This window comes from Grammomys surdaster, unplaced genomic scaffold, assembly GCF_004785775.1.
Source record: "Grammomys surdaster isolate TR1022 unplaced genomic scaffold, NIH_TR_1.0 125846, whole genome shotgun sequence".
NCBI classification, from domain to species: domain Eukaryota; kingdom Metazoa; phylum Chordata; class Mammalia; order Rodentia; family Muridae; genus Grammomys; species Grammomys surdaster.
This window is the reverse complement of record NW_021620672.1, coordinates 3,261,144-3,278,686: the sequence shown is the minus strand read 5'-3', so window position 1 is coordinate 3,278,686 and position 17,543 is coordinate 3,261,144. Positions and strand designations below refer to the sequence as shown.

Genomic DNA, 17,543 nt, shown 5'->3' with positions numbered 1-17,543 from the left:
CCTCTGTCTCTCTCTCTCTCTCTCTCTCTCTCTCACACACACACACACACACACACACACTTCTGCCTTCCTTCTCTCTATCTCTCTAGCCTCAGGCTTTCTTTCCCTCTTCTAGACCCTCAGAAACTAATCTAGAAAGCAAAGGGCCTTCTGAGACCTAAAATATCAAACGAACAACTTGACTTTCATCTGGGAGATTGAGACCCTTGCCCACCCTTTTCAAATGTCCGTCACGTGCACAAAGTCAAGGTGACTGGGACATTTAGGTTCAGGACTTCCTGCCCAAGCCCTGCCAGTCATAGCACTGCCCAGGTGACAGGAACAAGGGGTCTCCTCCCTCAGTGTATTTGGATGTTCCTTTCTCTCTGGTTGTGGGAGACAGCTTTGAACCTATTTTGGGTCCTGGAACTGCAGGCCCTCGAGAAGACCCAAGACAGATCAGATGTCTTGGTCCAGGTGCTGGATGTGCCCTCACTTTGGATCTTGCAGGTGACCAGGAGCCTTGTTTGGGGAGGTGAAGTCAAGGTCAGTAGACTGGGATTCTGTCTGGAGTTCTTATAGGAAGCATTAGGGGTTTGCTTCCAATGGCATGCCAGGGGCAGGGCAAGCTGAGAAAAAGCATGGTGGCCTGAGAGAAGGGAAAGTGGTCAATGACATGTCTACAGGACAAGGTCAAGGCTGCCATGTGGTCTCCTGGTAAGCTTTGGCCTCAGCTATACCTCAGCTACTGATCTCTAGAGGTCAGACAGAAGATACAGGTCAGTCCCCATCTAAACATGCATAGAACTATGGTCATCTAGGACAGGTGCTTCGCCACAGCCTCTGCTGCTCCTTCAGGATGGTGAGGCAGCTCTCCTGGCTGCCCTTTGGAGGGTCTCCAGGAAGGTAGAAGGTTGGAACAGAGGCCAGGTAATCCACAGCTAGGCCCCAGTATAACCGGATGCCTTGAATTAACCAGGTAATCCACAGCTAGGCCCCAGTATAACCGGATGCCTTGAATTAATGTGCCTGGCATATTCTCACCAGGGACAGGTAGGAACCAGGCCTGGGATGTCAACACTGCAAGTCTAATGCCTTCCTCAGGGAACCTGCTGGGAACACACTGACCTTCTGAGGGGCTCAGGAGGTAACTTGTGGGCTTCTGTCAGGCAAGGAACCTTTGAGATGAAAAGAAGGGTGTTCTGCTGCAGGGCCCTCTGAATGCCTGTCTCTCCATGACTGCCTCCTTGTCTCTGTCCTGCCTTCACACACTCTTGGGAACTTTTTTTCCAATGTATTTTAGAAGCCTCTTTACAGATGGTGGTGTCTCACTATGGAGCCCAGGCTAGCTAAAACTCATGCTCTCCCTACTTTGGCCTCCTAAATTTTGGGATAGCCAGTGGCATGTGCCACCATGACCATTTTGGTTGTCTCTAATGATGGTACCTGAAGAAGCACTTTCCCATTCTGTCACTTATGAGCATGGACCATCTTCACTGCTTTCATTATAATGATGATTCTGATGGCAATGTCATTTCAGGTGTGTTTGCCACGTACTGTGAATGGCGTTCGATTCACATGCTCATCTGATCCTGTGATGTCCTGAGAGATTCGTATGTGCGATTGTTATCTAATCTCTTTAAAGGGAAGCTTGTAGATCAGAGAGTCAAGTCTCCCAAGGCCACAAAGGCAACAAGCCAGGGAGTGGGATTCTAGTCCTCACCTGGCTTCAGAGCCGTGTTCCCAGCCAATCCTTTCTGTGCCAGCAAGACCATCTAATCCAGTGGTTCTGAACCTTCCTCAGGCTACAACCCTTTAATATGGTCTTCACGTGTGGTAACCCCCAACCATAAAATTATTTTGTTGCTACTTTGTAACTATAATCTTGCTACTGTTATGAATTTCAGTGCAGATATCTGGTACTGGACCCCTGTGAAAGGATCGTTCAACCTCCAAAGAGGTATTTTGGTCTGTAAGCACCTGTGAGTCTGGACCACAGAGTCTTGTTGGCACCTCTCTACCCTTGCCATCCCCTCCTTCCCTTCCTACCAGTGTCCTCTTCAGCCTCATCGATGGCATCTTCCTCCTCCAGAGGCACAGGGTACTGCAGGTGGGTCACCAGCCCCATGTTTTCCTTCTTGTAAAACTCGATGAGCTGGTCCAGCTTCGTGAAGAACTTCATGGGGACACCTTCGGATGCCTGAGGACAGAAGCCCCGGACAGAGCACACTTTAGAATGTCACCCAACCACAAAGGCCACCTGGAGCAGATACTGAGGAGACTGGGAGTGACCATATTCCAGAAAAAGCCTCAGGCTCTCTCTCCACCCACACCTCACATCCTGTAGCCAGTGGCTCCCAGGAGTCCCTTGCAAAGGTGTAAATAGGAGTAGTTTTATATTTTTTTCTTTCCATCTGTTAAGAATTATTTCTATAAGTACTTTACTATACAAATTAGTATATTTTTATTATCTCTAAATTAGAAAATGCCAGCTTTTAAAATATATCACCTATAATCTCAAAGGCCCAAGAGTTCTATTTTTACAAGTTTAGGTGTGTGTGTGGTGAACAGAGCTATTTTTGCTCCCACCCCACAAAGACCATTTCTAAAAATTATTTTTTATTTTTGGTATTGAAGATAGAGCTCAGGTTCTCACACATGCAAAGCACACACAGCCCTACTGTGAGTGACAGCCCGGGGCCCAAACTATTTGTTTATTAATGACTTATTTTTACAGCACTGGAGATTGACCCCAGGACTTTACACAAGCTCAGTAAGGATCCTACATCTCCTGTCTCTGCCTCCTAGGTGCTGGGATTACAGATGTGTGTCACTAGGCACCAAGAGTCTGCCATTTTTAACCTTATTTTGGAGCAGGTTTGCTCTAAACTATCCAAACTGAGCTTGAATACATCATCCTCCTGGCTCCACCCCCAGAGTATCTGGGATTAAGAACACATGCTACCACACAGGGCTTGTTTATTTTATTTAAGGATTTTGAAATGGGGTTTGGCTGTGTGACCCAAGGTGGCCTCAAGCTTGCAACCATCCTCCTGCATCAGATTCTAAAGGGCTTAAGAATTACAAGCTTGTGCCATCACATTGGACTATTGTTTTTAAACATAGGAAAACTCATTCTTGTAATTTTTTCCATTTGTTTAAATTCTATTTTTTGTTTGTTTTTTGAATGGGTCTCACTATGGAGCCCTGGCTAACCTGGAACCCACAGAGATTTTTCTGTTCCTGCCTCTTGAGTCCTGGGATTTAAGGTGTGTGCTAACATGCTAGAGTTAGTCACTTTTTTTAAGAGTAAAAAATTGTTTTATGTGTACCATGTGATTGCAGTGCCCATGGAGGCCATAAGAGGGCATCAGGTCTTTTGGACTGGCGTTAAAGATCATTGTGAGCCACCATTTGGGTGCTGGGAACTGAAGCCAGAATCCTCTGCAAGAGCAGCTAAGGCTTTAAACCACGTGGTCCCCTTATCCAGCCCTTAATTATGTTTGCTTGTTTGTTTTTTCAATCAAAAGTCAGAAAGTGGTTCAAGTAACACAGAAATCTTCACCAGTTTGTGCCTCTGCTGTTGCTGATGAAGGTGACTGTGCTCTACTGTCACTCTAGGACTAGGACTCTTTTGTATGTTGGTGGAAGAGGCAACTCCAGCAGGAAATTCAAGGTCTTCCCTGAACTGCCAGCATGGCACCCACCATGATGTTCCTTCATCCATCTAGGTATACCCTTGCTAAGACAGCTATCCCTACAGGCAGCCAGACCAGAGCCAGAGACCAAGTTGGTGCAGGTAATAAGATACACACTCTCTCTAGTGAGTCTTCTGTGGCTTTGTGGGGTCAGAATCCCTCTACCTGGGCCAAGTGTCTGCCTATAGTTTACTCTTGTCTTATTATTATTTAACTTATTTTAATTTTAAGACAATGTTTTACATAGTGACTCAAGTTGGCCTCAAACTCATGGAATTCTCCTGTCTCAGCTACCTAAGTGTTGGGATTACAGGCATTACCACATCCAGTTGTCCCTATCATTTTTTTTTAATTTTTATTTATTTATTATATGTAAGTATTCTGTAGCTGTCTTCAGACACCCACAAGAGGGCATCAGACCTCATTACAGATGGTTGTGAGCCACCATGTGGTTGCTGGGATTTGAACTCATGACCTCTGGAGGAGCAGTCAGTGCTCTTAACCACTGAGCCATCTCACCAGCCCCATGTCCCTATCATTTTAACAATAACTTATGTCCATCTTCAGGTTTAGAGATCAGAAGCTAAACCATTTCTCTAGGGCCAGCTAGCTGCCTTCTTACAGAAAGAAACCTATTGCTTGTGGTAAACCAGGCCAATAGGAAGATGGGTTTAGGTTGGAAAGTCTTCATGGGAGGGCGAGCAGATGGTTGACTCAATAACCTCAACATTAGATTCCTATTGCTGATGGTTTAACAGCCTGAACTGGGAGGCTTGACCTGGTGGCTTCAGCATCTCAGGTGAATGGGACAGAATCAAGTATCTTGCCAACTTGACGGGATTAAGACTCACCATGGATACAACTCTTTAGGCATATCTAGGTTAGGCTTACTGAGGTAGGAAAACCCATTCTAAATGTAGGTGACATCATCCCACGGGCTGAGGTCCAGGGCTGAGTAAAAAGGAGAAAGCAAACTGGCACCAGCATTCATCACTGTTTCCCGATCTTCCACACTGTAGCAGGGTCAAGAGGCCTTGTGTGAGAACACTCTCTATGGACTCAGGCTGTCCACATGGGCTCCAGGTCTCCCTCTGCATGCTTCCCTCTCTCCATGTGTACTTGTATGCTCATGTGCTTTACACACAAAAATCTGTATGTGTGTGTATGTGTGTGTGTGTGTGCGTGTGTGCGCCCACGCGTGCGTGTGCTCATACTGTATGGCTTAGGCTCTCTTAGTAAATTTATAGAGAGCTTAGCAAAACCATCTGTTTATTCTTTTCAGTAAACTCCCATGTCTCCTCAAAGCCCCATGCTGCTCAATCTCTTATAAGCACTGTTAACCACCTGAGTGGCAGCCCCTGCCAAGATTCCCAGAATATTCTTTCAGGGGTTCAAATGCAAACAAGAATGGAATAACAAGAATGATTGATGAGATGTAAGACCTGTGAACTCATTTCAGGTAAAGCAGTCGTAAGTGTGTGTGGTCTTGTCAGGGAGGATTCTGGGTCATCTATGACATGCCACTGGGCATTCAGAAAGAGAATGAAAGTATCAGAGGAAGTTGGGAGTGGGCTGACCCATGAGTGAATCTGAGAAAGGAGTCTCAGCAGGGAGTGGAGAGTGCCTAAGGACTGCATGTGTGGAAGCTGGTGCGATGTGGGGTTTAGGAGGCACACAAGCTGTGATGCATTATTCTATACAGCAGGAAAAAAAGCCTGAACCAAACCCAGAAACTGGACCTAGGCTGCACTATTGAATTGTGGACGTGTGGCGGTGGCGGGTGGCGGGTGGGGGGGGGAGGGATGGGAGCAGTAAACAATGGTGGATGTGTATTAAGCAAGTAGAGGAACCGAGAAGCTAAAAGGATCCCCACAGGGAGGAGGCAGGAGCTGGAAGTAGCTATGAATGCTGAGAGCGTAGTCAGCCATGCCTCTCTGGCCCCGGCTTGTGCTTGCACAGTCATGGAGGCCAGGGAGCAGGGCCTGGCAGGCCAGGGTGGCTGACTGCCTAGATAGGTCAGACTTCCAGGAAGATAGGGAGTGTAAGGTTGAGTTCAAACTTCAAAGATGGTGAAGCAGGCACCTCTGGGTGGATACATGAACATGAGCCAGTTCAGAATGACACTGCTAAGAAAGGAGGCTTTCCTCTACCTTCCATAGGCACGACTTCCCAAGTGTGGGACAGTTTGGACTGTCTTCCCACTAATTAGAAAGGCAATCCCTGTATTCACATGTAAATGGTATTTGGAGGTAAAGCCTTTGTAATGGGAGAGGCTGTGATGGTGTCAGTGGCTTTTGTCAGACAGAGGAAAAGCAGTCTTAGCCCACACTTGCTGTCTGGCCATATGATACCCTGTGCCAAGTTGTGATAGAAGGCTCTTACTAGATAGAAGCCAGCACATAGCTCCTAGGCATCCAACATGTTTGTGGTATTCCGTTACAGCAACAAATCCATTTATTTATATATGTGTGCAAAGAATATACACATATACAAGGCCAACTGAAGAGACAGATGGGGATGAGACAGGAGGCAGAGATGCCAGGTGGATGCCTGGGTCCATTCGACAGAGAAACGTCTTTGCAAAGGCCATATGGCCACAGTGTAATACAGATTCACTACCCAGGAGCCGGGGCTCAGGGACAGCGCTGAGTGTTTCCTACTTCTAGTACCCAGAAAGAGGACAGGGGCCCTCCTAAGGGAAGCAAATTCCCATGAGGTAAATTTCAATTGTTATGCCATGTGGGCCAGCAGGAAGCAGCCTGTCTCCACAGACAGAGGCAGAGGAGATGGTGAAGATATGGGTCCCAACAGGCCAGAGAAAGGGGACTCTTAGAGGCACAGTACAAAACACTGTCTTCATATGTCTTCATAAGATGGGCTTAAAAGGCTCTGTGTCCAGGCAGAGTGGCTAGTGAATGGCTGTCTCCGTGTAGCCAATAAACCCCACTAAGCCTAAAGCAACACCCGGGAAGGATCTTCTAGGTGGCAGTGCACTGACTGTGGGCCAGGAGGAACAGTGTCTTTAAGGAATGAGCCTAGAGGTCCCCTTCTACATCAGATATTTCACACATCCACCTGCCTAAGAGGCCCCTCCCCACAGGAGTTGGGTCTACATACTGCATCTAGGTCTACCATACTTCCTGGAAACCTGAGGTGCCTGGCAACTGCTAACTCTGTGGGGTTACCACACTGGAACCAGAATGACAGTTTTGTGAACTTGACACAATCTAGAATTACCTAGGAAGAGAGCCCCAATGAGGGATTGTCTAGATCAGGTTGGCCTGTGGCATATGTGTGAGTGGTCGGGGAGAGCGGACAGGCAGGGAACAGGAGAAGAGTATTGTCTTAATTTAGTAGATTGGGAAGACCCAACCCACTGTGGGTGGCACCATTCTCTAGTTTTGGGTTCTAGACTGTGTAAGAGCGATTGGAGACCCTGAGTGTAACATGTATACAAGCATTAATTTCTCTCTGCTCTTGATTGTGGATACGGCTAGCTGTTTACATTCTTGCTTCTCTCTCTCTCTCTCTCTCTCTCTCTCTCTCTCTCTCTCTTTCTCTCTCTTTCTTTCTTGTTTGTTTTTCAAGATAGGGTTTCTCTGTGTAGGCTATCCTGGAACTCACTCTGTAGACCATGCTAACCTTGAACTAACTCAGAGACCCACCTGCCTCTGCCTCTCTCTCCCTTGAGCACTGGGACCAGAGGCACACACCACTGCTGCCTGGTTACCACTTTCACTTCCCCGTTACAAAGGGCTGTAATGTGGAATTGTGAGCGAAAATAAACCTTTTTTTTTTCTAAGTTGCTTTTTGTTATTACTGCAACAGGAAATAAAACTAGGTTAGATACCTCCTGTGTGCCTGGGGTTGGAGAGAGAAATAGTAAGAGGTGGGGCTTGGTGTACCCCTTTCCTTCCAACAATCTCAAAGGTGGTGCTTTTCAACTATTTTAAAATGTAAAATGTGGTCAAGAGAGGTGTCTTAGGCATTAGCCAGAGTCCTAGCAAGAAGCAGACGGCCATATAAAACTGTAGCTTGGGGAGAGCTTGTTAGGTAGTGGGTAGAGTTCTAGAGCTAACAGCGGAGAGGAGCATTTTACCCCTACCCCTGGAACTCCCCAGGAGGATAGTGTTGGAACCCAGAGAGAGCACCCAGCAGAAGTGGAGGCCCCTGCGGAGGGGGAATCCCAGGGCCATAGATTCCCTCCCCTCCCCCCCCACACACACTCTGTTTCTTATCTTCTTCTCACCATCTTACTACCACCTGGCTGGCTCCCACTGGCTAAACCCAATGGGAACCTAGGGGAATGAATGGACCAGAGGGCAAAGGGAAAATTCTCGGCATGTTCATTCACGATGGCAGAGCAGCACCTGTGTGTCACATGGGACATGGGGTTCAGATCAAGAAGGCCTTGATCATGGCTTCCTGGCAGCAGAGGGGTGTGTCTCTGGATTCTTAGCATCCAGGCTGCCAGCTTTTGTTCCTCATTCTGCAGCTATGGCCTTCCTTAAAAGATGCACCAAGTCATTTTGAAATAGAGAAGGAACCCCATAGGTCTCGAGTTAGCTGTGTGCCTCTAACAGGCTTCTCAGCTGTTTATTGACGTACCCTCACTGTGCCCCTCAGGAATGGTTCCCCATGATACCCACGGACTGTGAGATTCCTGCTCCACGGTCACTCTCCTCTTCCACTTGGTAGAGACGCATCCCTTCCTTTAACAGATCAGCTTAGAGCATGGGGCAGACAGTTTTTAAAAAAATGAGCACATCCAGTGAAAGCATCTTTATCACGGCGTTGGGTGTGGCATGCGCTGAGTGGCCAATGCCCTTCCACGGCTCCACCCTCAGCCTCAGGCTTTTCCTACTTTAAATAATGCTTGTACCTGAGATATCCCAGCCTTGCGGCAGATAGACCTCTCCCCTGGGATTTGCTTAATCAACAGACTGGACATGAATTTATTATGTTCGGAATCAAAAGTCACATACAAGAAAACTGGGTAAGGATTAGTTCTGTTTGTGAAAGGAAACGTAGTCTATTCCCTTGTTCCTGATTAGCTAATATATCTATACAGAATATGTAGAAGCAGCATTTTTATAAGGCCTTTGTAAGGCAACAACCCAAGGAGCCTAGCTTTGAATGCACAGCTTACTCTGCCTTGGGGTCTAAGTCTAGAGCCTACTTTTCCCCCACCCCCAATTCATTTGAGAGTCTAGAGAAACTCAGTCTTACAGCCCAAGTCTTTTTACCGGGGAAACTGGTGCGGCACATAACCACAGGCCCACCACTGCTCTGAGATACATCTGCTCCATAAAACAGACCTTGCCATTGGAAGAGGTAGAGGGAAGCAGAGGAAAGTGGACTACCCAGCTAGACATTATAGGGAAAATTCTTGTTCTCCTATCTCTTGGCATCTGGATCTACCAGAGAACCACATCCTGGAAGGTACAAAGCCATGCACAAAGGTTTTGGGTAGGAAGGGCTACCCCTTGGGCTGGAGGCAGGGGTTTCAGGAAGAGGAGGGCATTAGTGCTTTTCAGACAAAGGTCAGCTGGTGTTCAGACTGCTGGTTGCTTTTTCAGATTCAGTCCGGGGGATGACTGAAAACACCCTCCTGGGGGAGGGAGAGCAGGCCAGGGAGGTCAGGGCCCTAGACAGGCTGAAACTTCCCAGGGGATAGTTTTAATGTCAGCACTGTCTGCCATCTCTAAATGCAGAACTGAAATAGACTGGGCACAGGGGAGGAAGTCTGCCAGATGCTGGGCAGGAAGTGTGGTGCTCTGGGCGGTCACTCCTGAAAGTTGGGGCAGCCTTCATTTAAGGTTGGACTGCAGGCCTGCAATGCCAGCACTTGGGAAGCAGTACAGGATCAGGAGTTCAAGGTGCTCCTCAGCCACTTAGCCGTCCTGAGGCCAGCCTATCCAGTTACCATGGCAATTTCATAGATGGTGGGAAGTGGGAAGTGGAGAACCCAAACCAAAGAGCTCTGGTCACGGTCTCATTAAACCAAAGCACTCATTTCAGGTCCAAGGAGAAAGCCAGACGACAGGGCTTAGGCAGCGGGGTGAAAACACATTTGTCTGCTGGGCGGAGGGGGCCAGTGGTCACGCTTACTATTTCTGCTCCTTAGTGGGGACCCTGGATCTGCCGAAGTTGAAAAGAGGGGACTGGGGGTCAGGCAGGGGTTAGATTCAGTCTGGCCTTGGAGGTGCCACAGACACAACTTACACAAAGGACCTGAGTGCTGTGCTGGCTGCTGGAGGGAGGGTCAGGGCAGATTGGAGTTCAGCTGGCCTGACCAGGCCTTTGTGTTCCAGATACCAAGGTCTGCCATCTTCTTATGTGGTTATCAGTGGAGCTAGGACCCAGCTTCTCCTGAGTCTCTCTCCATAGGGTCCTCTGTCCTCTCCTATCTCTGTAGCCATCAGGAGGTTTCCTCTTCCTCCCTTCATCCTTCTTCTCAATGTCTAGTCACCTCCTCTACCTCTGCCAAACAGACCCCATGTGGGTGAAGGAGAGAATGCATGATTTCTGGGGCCTCTGGAGTTTTGTAGCATTTATTATTATTACTATTTTAAACAGGGGATTGAAGCTTTTGGGAGCATTTAAGAGCTGGGGTGTGTATTCATGTAGTATAAATGGATTGACATCTTAATTTTTATTTATTGATTGATCAAGTTCTTACACTATATCCCAGACTTGACTCAAACTCATCATCTGAGTGTGGTGATTACAGGTACAAACCTCCACCACGGGTCAGGATGACGTCACTACCACTGGTCAGGATGACATCACCACCACTGGTCAGGATGGCGTCACTTTGGCAGCAGTACAGAGCAAGAGTAGATGCTGTACTTGAATTAGGAACGTAGGGTGGAAGACGGGGAGAAGGGCAGGGAAGAACACTAAGACACTGAGGAGGCATGGCCAGCTAGAAAGACCCAGAAGCCTTCTGAAAAGGGGGGGGGTTGGCTGGGAATAGTTTGGGGGGCTGCTTTAGACTCAGAAATCTGTCCTCAGTTATAAGGCTGATAATGGTTTTATGTCCCCATAGAAGACAGCTCATCCCCCTCCTTCTCTTTCTGAGATAGGATTTTGCTCTGGAGCCCAGGCTGGACTCACATTCACTATATAGCTCAGGCTAGTGCGGAACTTGAGATTCTCCTGCCTCATCCTTCCAAGTACTGGGATTATAGGCTTGACCCATCAGGCTCAGCTCCCCTTCCTCTTGTTATTAACAGTTTCATTGTTTTGTCGCCTTTAAGTAGCTAGAGCCAACTTCTGAGCTGGGGTCATGGAGATGGTAAAGACGCAGTCAGATACAGAGACAGTTGGGCTGAAGGCACAGTGGAGACTGAGATAAGGAAGTATCCAGATCCTGAGAAGCCACTGAAGATGGCAAGGCCAAAGGGACAGCTGAGCAGGGCACTGGTTCCATACCTGCTAGGAAACAAGGAGAAGCACGCAAGCCAGGCTAGGGAAGGAGCTGCAGAGCAAGCAATTCTGCCATTTCAGATCTGAATGGGAAGTAGCAGTATGAATTGTGTACACACACACACACACACACACACACACACACACTTCTTGGTTCTGTCTGCCGAGAGGACCTAGAAGTGATAGCATATCAACAGCAATGAGCATGCTCACTGTTCACATCTTGGGTGCTGAACACCTTTCCCATTACAAAGACCCAGCAGTCCTTTAGTTCAGCTGACAACCTACAATCTGGGGCTGGGAAGGCACGGCAGAACATGTAATATAGACGGCGCTAGAGCATCAGTTCTCAACCCGTGGGTCGCGACCCCTTTGGCAACTCTCTATCTCCAAAAATATTTACCTTCTGATGTATAATAGTAGCACAATTACAGTTAATGAAGTAGCAATGAAAATAATTTTATGGTTGGAAGTCACCACAAGATGAAGATCTGTATTAAAGGGTTACAGCACTAGGAAGGTTGAGACCCACTGGGGAGTAAAGCCATGCTTCGAACATGAAGACAATTTGTCAAAAAGAGCCAGGAACTAACCGGAAATATAGTGGGAGGACCAGCTAGCACAATCTGAACATCAAAATGAATAATGAAGACAGCTATAATCCACTGAGTAAAATGAGAATTCACAACTTTATCCTTATATAAATAAGGGAAGGGAAGCTTTCCCCACAGTGTAATGTCAATTAATAACTGTGGGACCAATGACAGAAGAGGCAGTCGGCATTTGGCATCCGTCATGGTAAGAATTGATTCAGATGAGCTTCACCAGTAGATGCTAAAACAAGGTGGGTGAGAGGTAGAGAGAGATAAGATATTTAGAGAGTCTCAGACTATTTCCACAAAACAGGGGTGTATGTATGTATGTGTGTGTGTATATGATTTTCTAATTTTATTTTATTTGCATTATTAGGTATCAATTTCAGAGCCTTGGGTATGCTAGGCAAGCAGTCGACCTCCGAGGTATATATAATTATCATCCTAGTCATCAGTCTTTTGTTTGTTTATTTTCAGACAGGGTCTTATTATGTAGCTGAAGCTGGACTCAAACTCCTAGTCCTCTTGCCTCTGAGTGTTGGGATTTCAAGATGTGCTGCTAGCCTGACTTTGGTCATTTATTTTTTTATTATTTTAGACAGGGACTTGTGTTGTCTAAGCTGGTCTTGAACTTACTATGATGCCTGAGATGACCCTGAATTCCTGAGGGTACACAACAGTGTGAGATTCTTGTTTCAGTCCTAAGCAAATGGAGGGAGGGAGGGAGGGAGAGAGGGAGAGAGGGGGGAGGGAGGGACAAAGGGGGAGGAGAATGTTAAGACCCCAAATAACAAATATCTATAGTAATTTTGCAAAGATAAAACCCTTCAGATGTTATCTTAACCCCACACTCAGGGTGTGCTCTAACAACCGGGCAGAGCAGCCAGTGCGTCTCCTTGAGCGGAAGTGTTGAGCTCACCACCACAAGAAGTCCAGCTGGAAATGGAAATGCAGGACTGGACCCAGTCTTGAGGAAAGTCCTGAAGAACTCAAATCAGGAGGCAGCCTACAAAATTACTAGCTAATTCTAAAAAAAAAAAAGTCAATATGATGAAGGAACAATACAGTACACCCAGCTTTAGAGATTGAACATTGGTCCAGGAGGAAACTTATTTTATGTGTATAAATTATGGTTCACATAGATACACAAATAGGATAGTTTATATTGCTGCTAAGACTGCTGGAGGCATTTGAATGGAGCTATGGGATTGGATGGCAGGTCTGTGTTAATGTCCTGATTTTGATGGCTGAATGTGGCTCTGAAGGAGAGAGAGGTCATAGGGCATTGTCAGACATCCCTCCCCAATAATTCAGAAAAACAGCAGTGCAATATGAGACAGAATGATCAGCATATTACATGTCAAAATGCTCTGTGGGAAAAATGAGAGAGAAAGATGCAATTCTTTGCACTATTCTTTAAAATTTCCTAAGTCAATTTACTTTCAAAATAAGTTATTTATTTAATTTTTTAAAAAAAGATGACCAGGTTGGAAATGGCCTATATCATAATTGGTTACATGCAAAAATAATTTTTTTTAAATCTCAACATGGTTATAAAAAGCATTGTTAGAATTAGTTTATGTAACGTAGATCATTTCTTTCCCACATAAATGTGCAGGCATGTGCATGCATGTACATAACATGTGTACATGGAGAGAAAGGTTTTCAAAGATATCTTCTCTGAAAGTGTCAAGTTTTAAAAGATCATATAGGCCGGGCAGTAGTGGCTCATGCCTTTAGTCCCAGCACTTGGGAGGCAGAGGCAGGTGGATTTCTGAGTTTGAGGCCAGCCTGGTCTACAGAGTGAGTTCCAGGACAGCCAAGGCTACATAGAGAAACTCTGTCTCAAAGAACAAACAAACAAACAAACAAAAAAGATCATATAAAACCATTCCAGATTTACAGAGTTTTAGAGGTTTCTGTATAAAACCTGCAGCTCTCTTGGGTCATCTGCTGTGCTCAGACAGCTGTAATAATTCAGATACACTGAGAACATAAACAGAATCACAGAGTGTCCAGGAGCTCTGTGTGAGTGGATGGAGGGGAGGGGGTGGTGACAGTCCCAAGCAAGCTTCCTCGGAGTGCAGCTGCTGTCTCACCTGCAGTGTTCTCAGAGTTGTCTGGGGAAGGGCAGCACCTCATTTATTGGCACAGGTCTTGGTCTGGGGCTGGCGAATTGAGGTGGCATGGGCAGCTAGGCATGGTAGGGTTAGGCTCCTGGCATGGGAAGTCCCATCATCCAGGATCAAGGTAGATCTTGCTTATGAGTGGGACAGAGGCTGGCTGGATGAAAGCAGGCAGAAGAATGTGAGTTGATGTGGACTCTAGTCTCTTCTTTCCCAGGACCTAGAGGTTTGGTTTGTCACAAATGTGTGATAGCTGAAGACCAATGGCAAGGGTCCTTTATGCTGCTGGCAGGAAGGTGTCCTCTCTCTCCATGAAGAATCTGGCAAACTGGTGAACAGGTGGCTTTGGCACCTGGCATGGAGCCTTGAGCTAAGAGAAGGACTTTGGTGTCCTCCTGGTACAGTGGGGTGATAAAAGTGGTCTTGTCCATGGGAGACCTACACGGCCAATGAGGGGTGGGAAGAATGGTTAGTTCTCAGGGTATCTCAGAATTCTTCCAGGGAACTTTTGCGTGTAAGACGATATTGGCAGTCAGGTTACAGGGAACCTGAGCCACTGTATCTCATATAGATGGTTGGTTTTGTGGGTTTATAGGACTCAGGTCACTGAGCTATGATTGGCATATGTGTGGATGGAGGGCAAGGCAGCAGGTCTAGAGGACCTGGGTCTAGGACACGGGTCTAGAGGAAAGTCTGTCTTTATCTTCTCTCACTTTGGAGCAGTGACTAATTTGTCCCTAGCTATCAGGACAGACACTAAGCTTTTGGTGGCACAAGACACACAACAGGTAAAGAGAGGATCCTTTGAGGGTTCTCCTGGACCCCAACTCCCAGGCTTCAGGCTCTTTGTAGCTAAAAACCATACTCTTCAGAGAGTTCACATCCAGTTAGCAGCGGAGGAAGAAGGAGGGAGGAAGCACATGATGTCTGCCATGGAGAACAGGATGGCCAAATGTTCTGCACTTGCTGCCTGATCAAAGTGGGTCTGATACAGGTAGGAAGGACCTTTCTATGTGACATATGAGGAAGAGAATCTCAGAGAGCTTTAGCAAGCCACCTAGGTGGTCAGTGACTTTATCAAAAGAACAGCACATGGAAGGATGTTCTGAGATGAGGAAACAGGTGGGAAGGACTGGGTAGGAGTCTGAGGACATCTATCTGGTCCAGAGTGAGTAGAGGAGGCAGACATAGGGAGTTGCAAGCTAGTGTGAACAGTGTGGCCAGAGACAATCTGGAAGATTCAACGTTGTTGGACTCAGAAGGTAGTTTGGGTGGGGCTTTGGAGGAGCCTGTGAGGGGACCCCAAATCTTTCTTCCCAATGGAGATAAAGGTAGGGGCAGAGGGGTAGCACTAATTTCTCTGGGCACAGTCCTATTTCTGCTGGCTTGCCCCATGTCAGGGCTCCCAAACTGACAATTTGAAAACCAAAGCTAAGAGTTATGAGCAGAAGGGACTGCCACCAAGCTCTAAGGAAGACCCCCAGCCCCAGCCAACAGTTTCAGTGGATACCTTCTCCAGTAGAAAATGGTCAGAGGCAGAGGATTTAAGAGGCCTAATGCTATCAGAGGGTTGCTACAGTTTAAATTGACAATGTTCCCATTCGTGGTTTGAATGCTTATTCCCAGGCCAAAAGCACCATTTGTAGAAAGTTGTAAAAAAAAAAAAATTAGAGCTAGTAATAGAATGAGACCCTGCCAGATAAGTAGATACAAATTTAAAAGTAACAAATGAAGGAGAACTGGGTAAGAATAAGTAACATTAGAAAAATTGTAAATGCTTAAATTTAGTGTGAGTGAGGTAGAGAGAGGTGGCTACTGTGGCACAAGGGAGAATTACAAGAAGAGGAGGAGGAGGAGGAGGAGGAGGAGGAGGAGGAGGAGGAGGAGGAGGAAGAGGAAGAGGAAGAAGAAGAAGAAGAAGAAGAAGAAGAAGAAGAAGAAGAAGAAGAAGAAGTTGAAGTTGTTTCCATTTAGTTCTAATTATAGAATTATAGCCTGTGGGGAACATAGAGTTGCTAGAATTTACAAATGTCAAATGTCAAGAGAAAGTAATTCAAGGCTCAACCATTGTAGTTAATCTTCATTGCTACATTAACAGGACTTAGAATCCCCTACTAGACAAACTTCTCAACATGTCTGTCAAGGAATTTCCAGAGAAGATTAACTGAGGAGAGTCACCATCTGAATGCAGGTAGCACCATTTCTCATGGGGCAGGGTTTAGCCTCTATAAAAAAAAATGCAAGAGGAGAAATTAAGCTGAACACTAGTGTTCATCTCTTTCAGCCTCCCAGCTGTGGATGCAGTAAAAGACAAGCCAGTCACCTTATGCTCCCACCATCCTGCTTCCCACCATGATGGACCATATCCTTTCAACCATGATCCCAAATAAACCTTCCTTCCCTTAAGTTGCTTCTCATTGGGGCATTTTGTTATTGGAGTGTGAACAGTGTGAACGCTGTGATACTTAACGCTCTCAGGTTACACTTGTCCATGAAAGAGGATTGTAAGAGTATTTGGCCAAGAGCAAAGTTAGCTGTTCCTGTGAGCCCAAGGCAGGACTCATCTGCTAAGCATAGTTGGCTTCCACTTTTCAGATGCACAAACTGAAGCTCAGAGATCTGAGAAGTTTGATCACATAGTCAAGTCTGTAAAAGAGATCAGTGGAAAAAAATACTCTTCCCAAAGGTGATAAAAAGAAAAGAAAACACTGAATTAAGATGACTCTGAGTAAGGGTTTGGGGCCTGAAAAGACCGGAAGTCAGGTGGAAGTGATTGTGAATTTGCCTAACTCCCACTGAGTTACAGGAGTGTGCTGGCTATTTTTAAGTTAACTTGGCACAAGATTAAAGTCATCTGAGAGGAGGGAACTTCAACTGAGAAAATATCTTTTGCTATGGTTTGGTCTTTTGCTATGTATTATAATGCTAAATACTGGCCCCCAAGGCCTGGATGCCCCCAGAGACAAAAGAATCTGCATGTAGACCCAAGTGACTCTATGTAACCTTGACCTCCTAAGTTTTCCCTGATTGGTGACTAAAGATGCCTACAGCCTATAGCTGGGCAGAATTGAGATAGGCAGGGATTGGGGGTTCCCAGGCTTGGGGTTGCAGGAGAACCACGAGGAGATAGATAAGATGGAGAGTGGAGAAGTAGCCATGGGGTAGGTGAGTCATGAAAACGTGGTCAATTGGGGTTAAGAGCAGCCCAGATGGAACATGCCAAGTAACAACTCGGGATTATTGATAGAGAATAGATTTGAATGGTTTGGAGGATAGATACTGCCCAGGTCTAGTGCATTAAAAGCTTATTATAAATATAAAAGTCACGTGTCTTTTATCTGGGAACTGAATGGTCAAAGGTGGGGTAGACATCCAGATGGAGATTAAATGTTTTCTACAACATGCCTCCATAAAATCAGGTTGTAAGCAATCCTGAAAGGCATTTTCTCAATTAGTGATTGATGGGGGGAGAGCTCAGCCCGTTGTGGGTGGGGTCATCCTTGGGCTGGTGGTCCTGGGTTTTATAAGAAAGCAGACTGAGCAAGCCATGAGAAACAGGCCAGTAAGCAGCACCTCCATGGCCCCTGCATCAGCTCCTGCCTCCAGGCTCCTGTCCTGTGTGAGTCCCTGTTGTGACTTCCTTCAGTGATGAACTGTGATGGGGAAGTGTAAACCAAATAAACCCTTTCCTCTTCAACTTGCTTTTGGTAATGGTG

The 17,543-nt window shown here is 46.3% G+C and overlaps 1 protein-coding gene across 1 annotated transcript in view; it reads right to left on the bottom strand.

The window, feature by feature from the left end:
- Positions 1 to 2,006: 2,006 nt before the first annotated feature.
- LOC114640630 (phosphatidylinositol 3,4,5-trisphosphate 5-phosphatase 1-like) overlaps positions 2,007 to 17,543 on the bottom strand; it is a gene marked incomplete at its 3' end in the record, with an annotated part of 47,547 nt that continues 32,010 nt past the window's right edge. The window contains exon 3 of the mRNA XM_028789584.1: positions 2,007 to 2,179. Coding sequence (XP_028645417.1) covers positions 2,007 to 2,179 — 173 coding nt within the window. The remainder of the gene's footprint in view (positions 2,180 to 17,543) is intronic.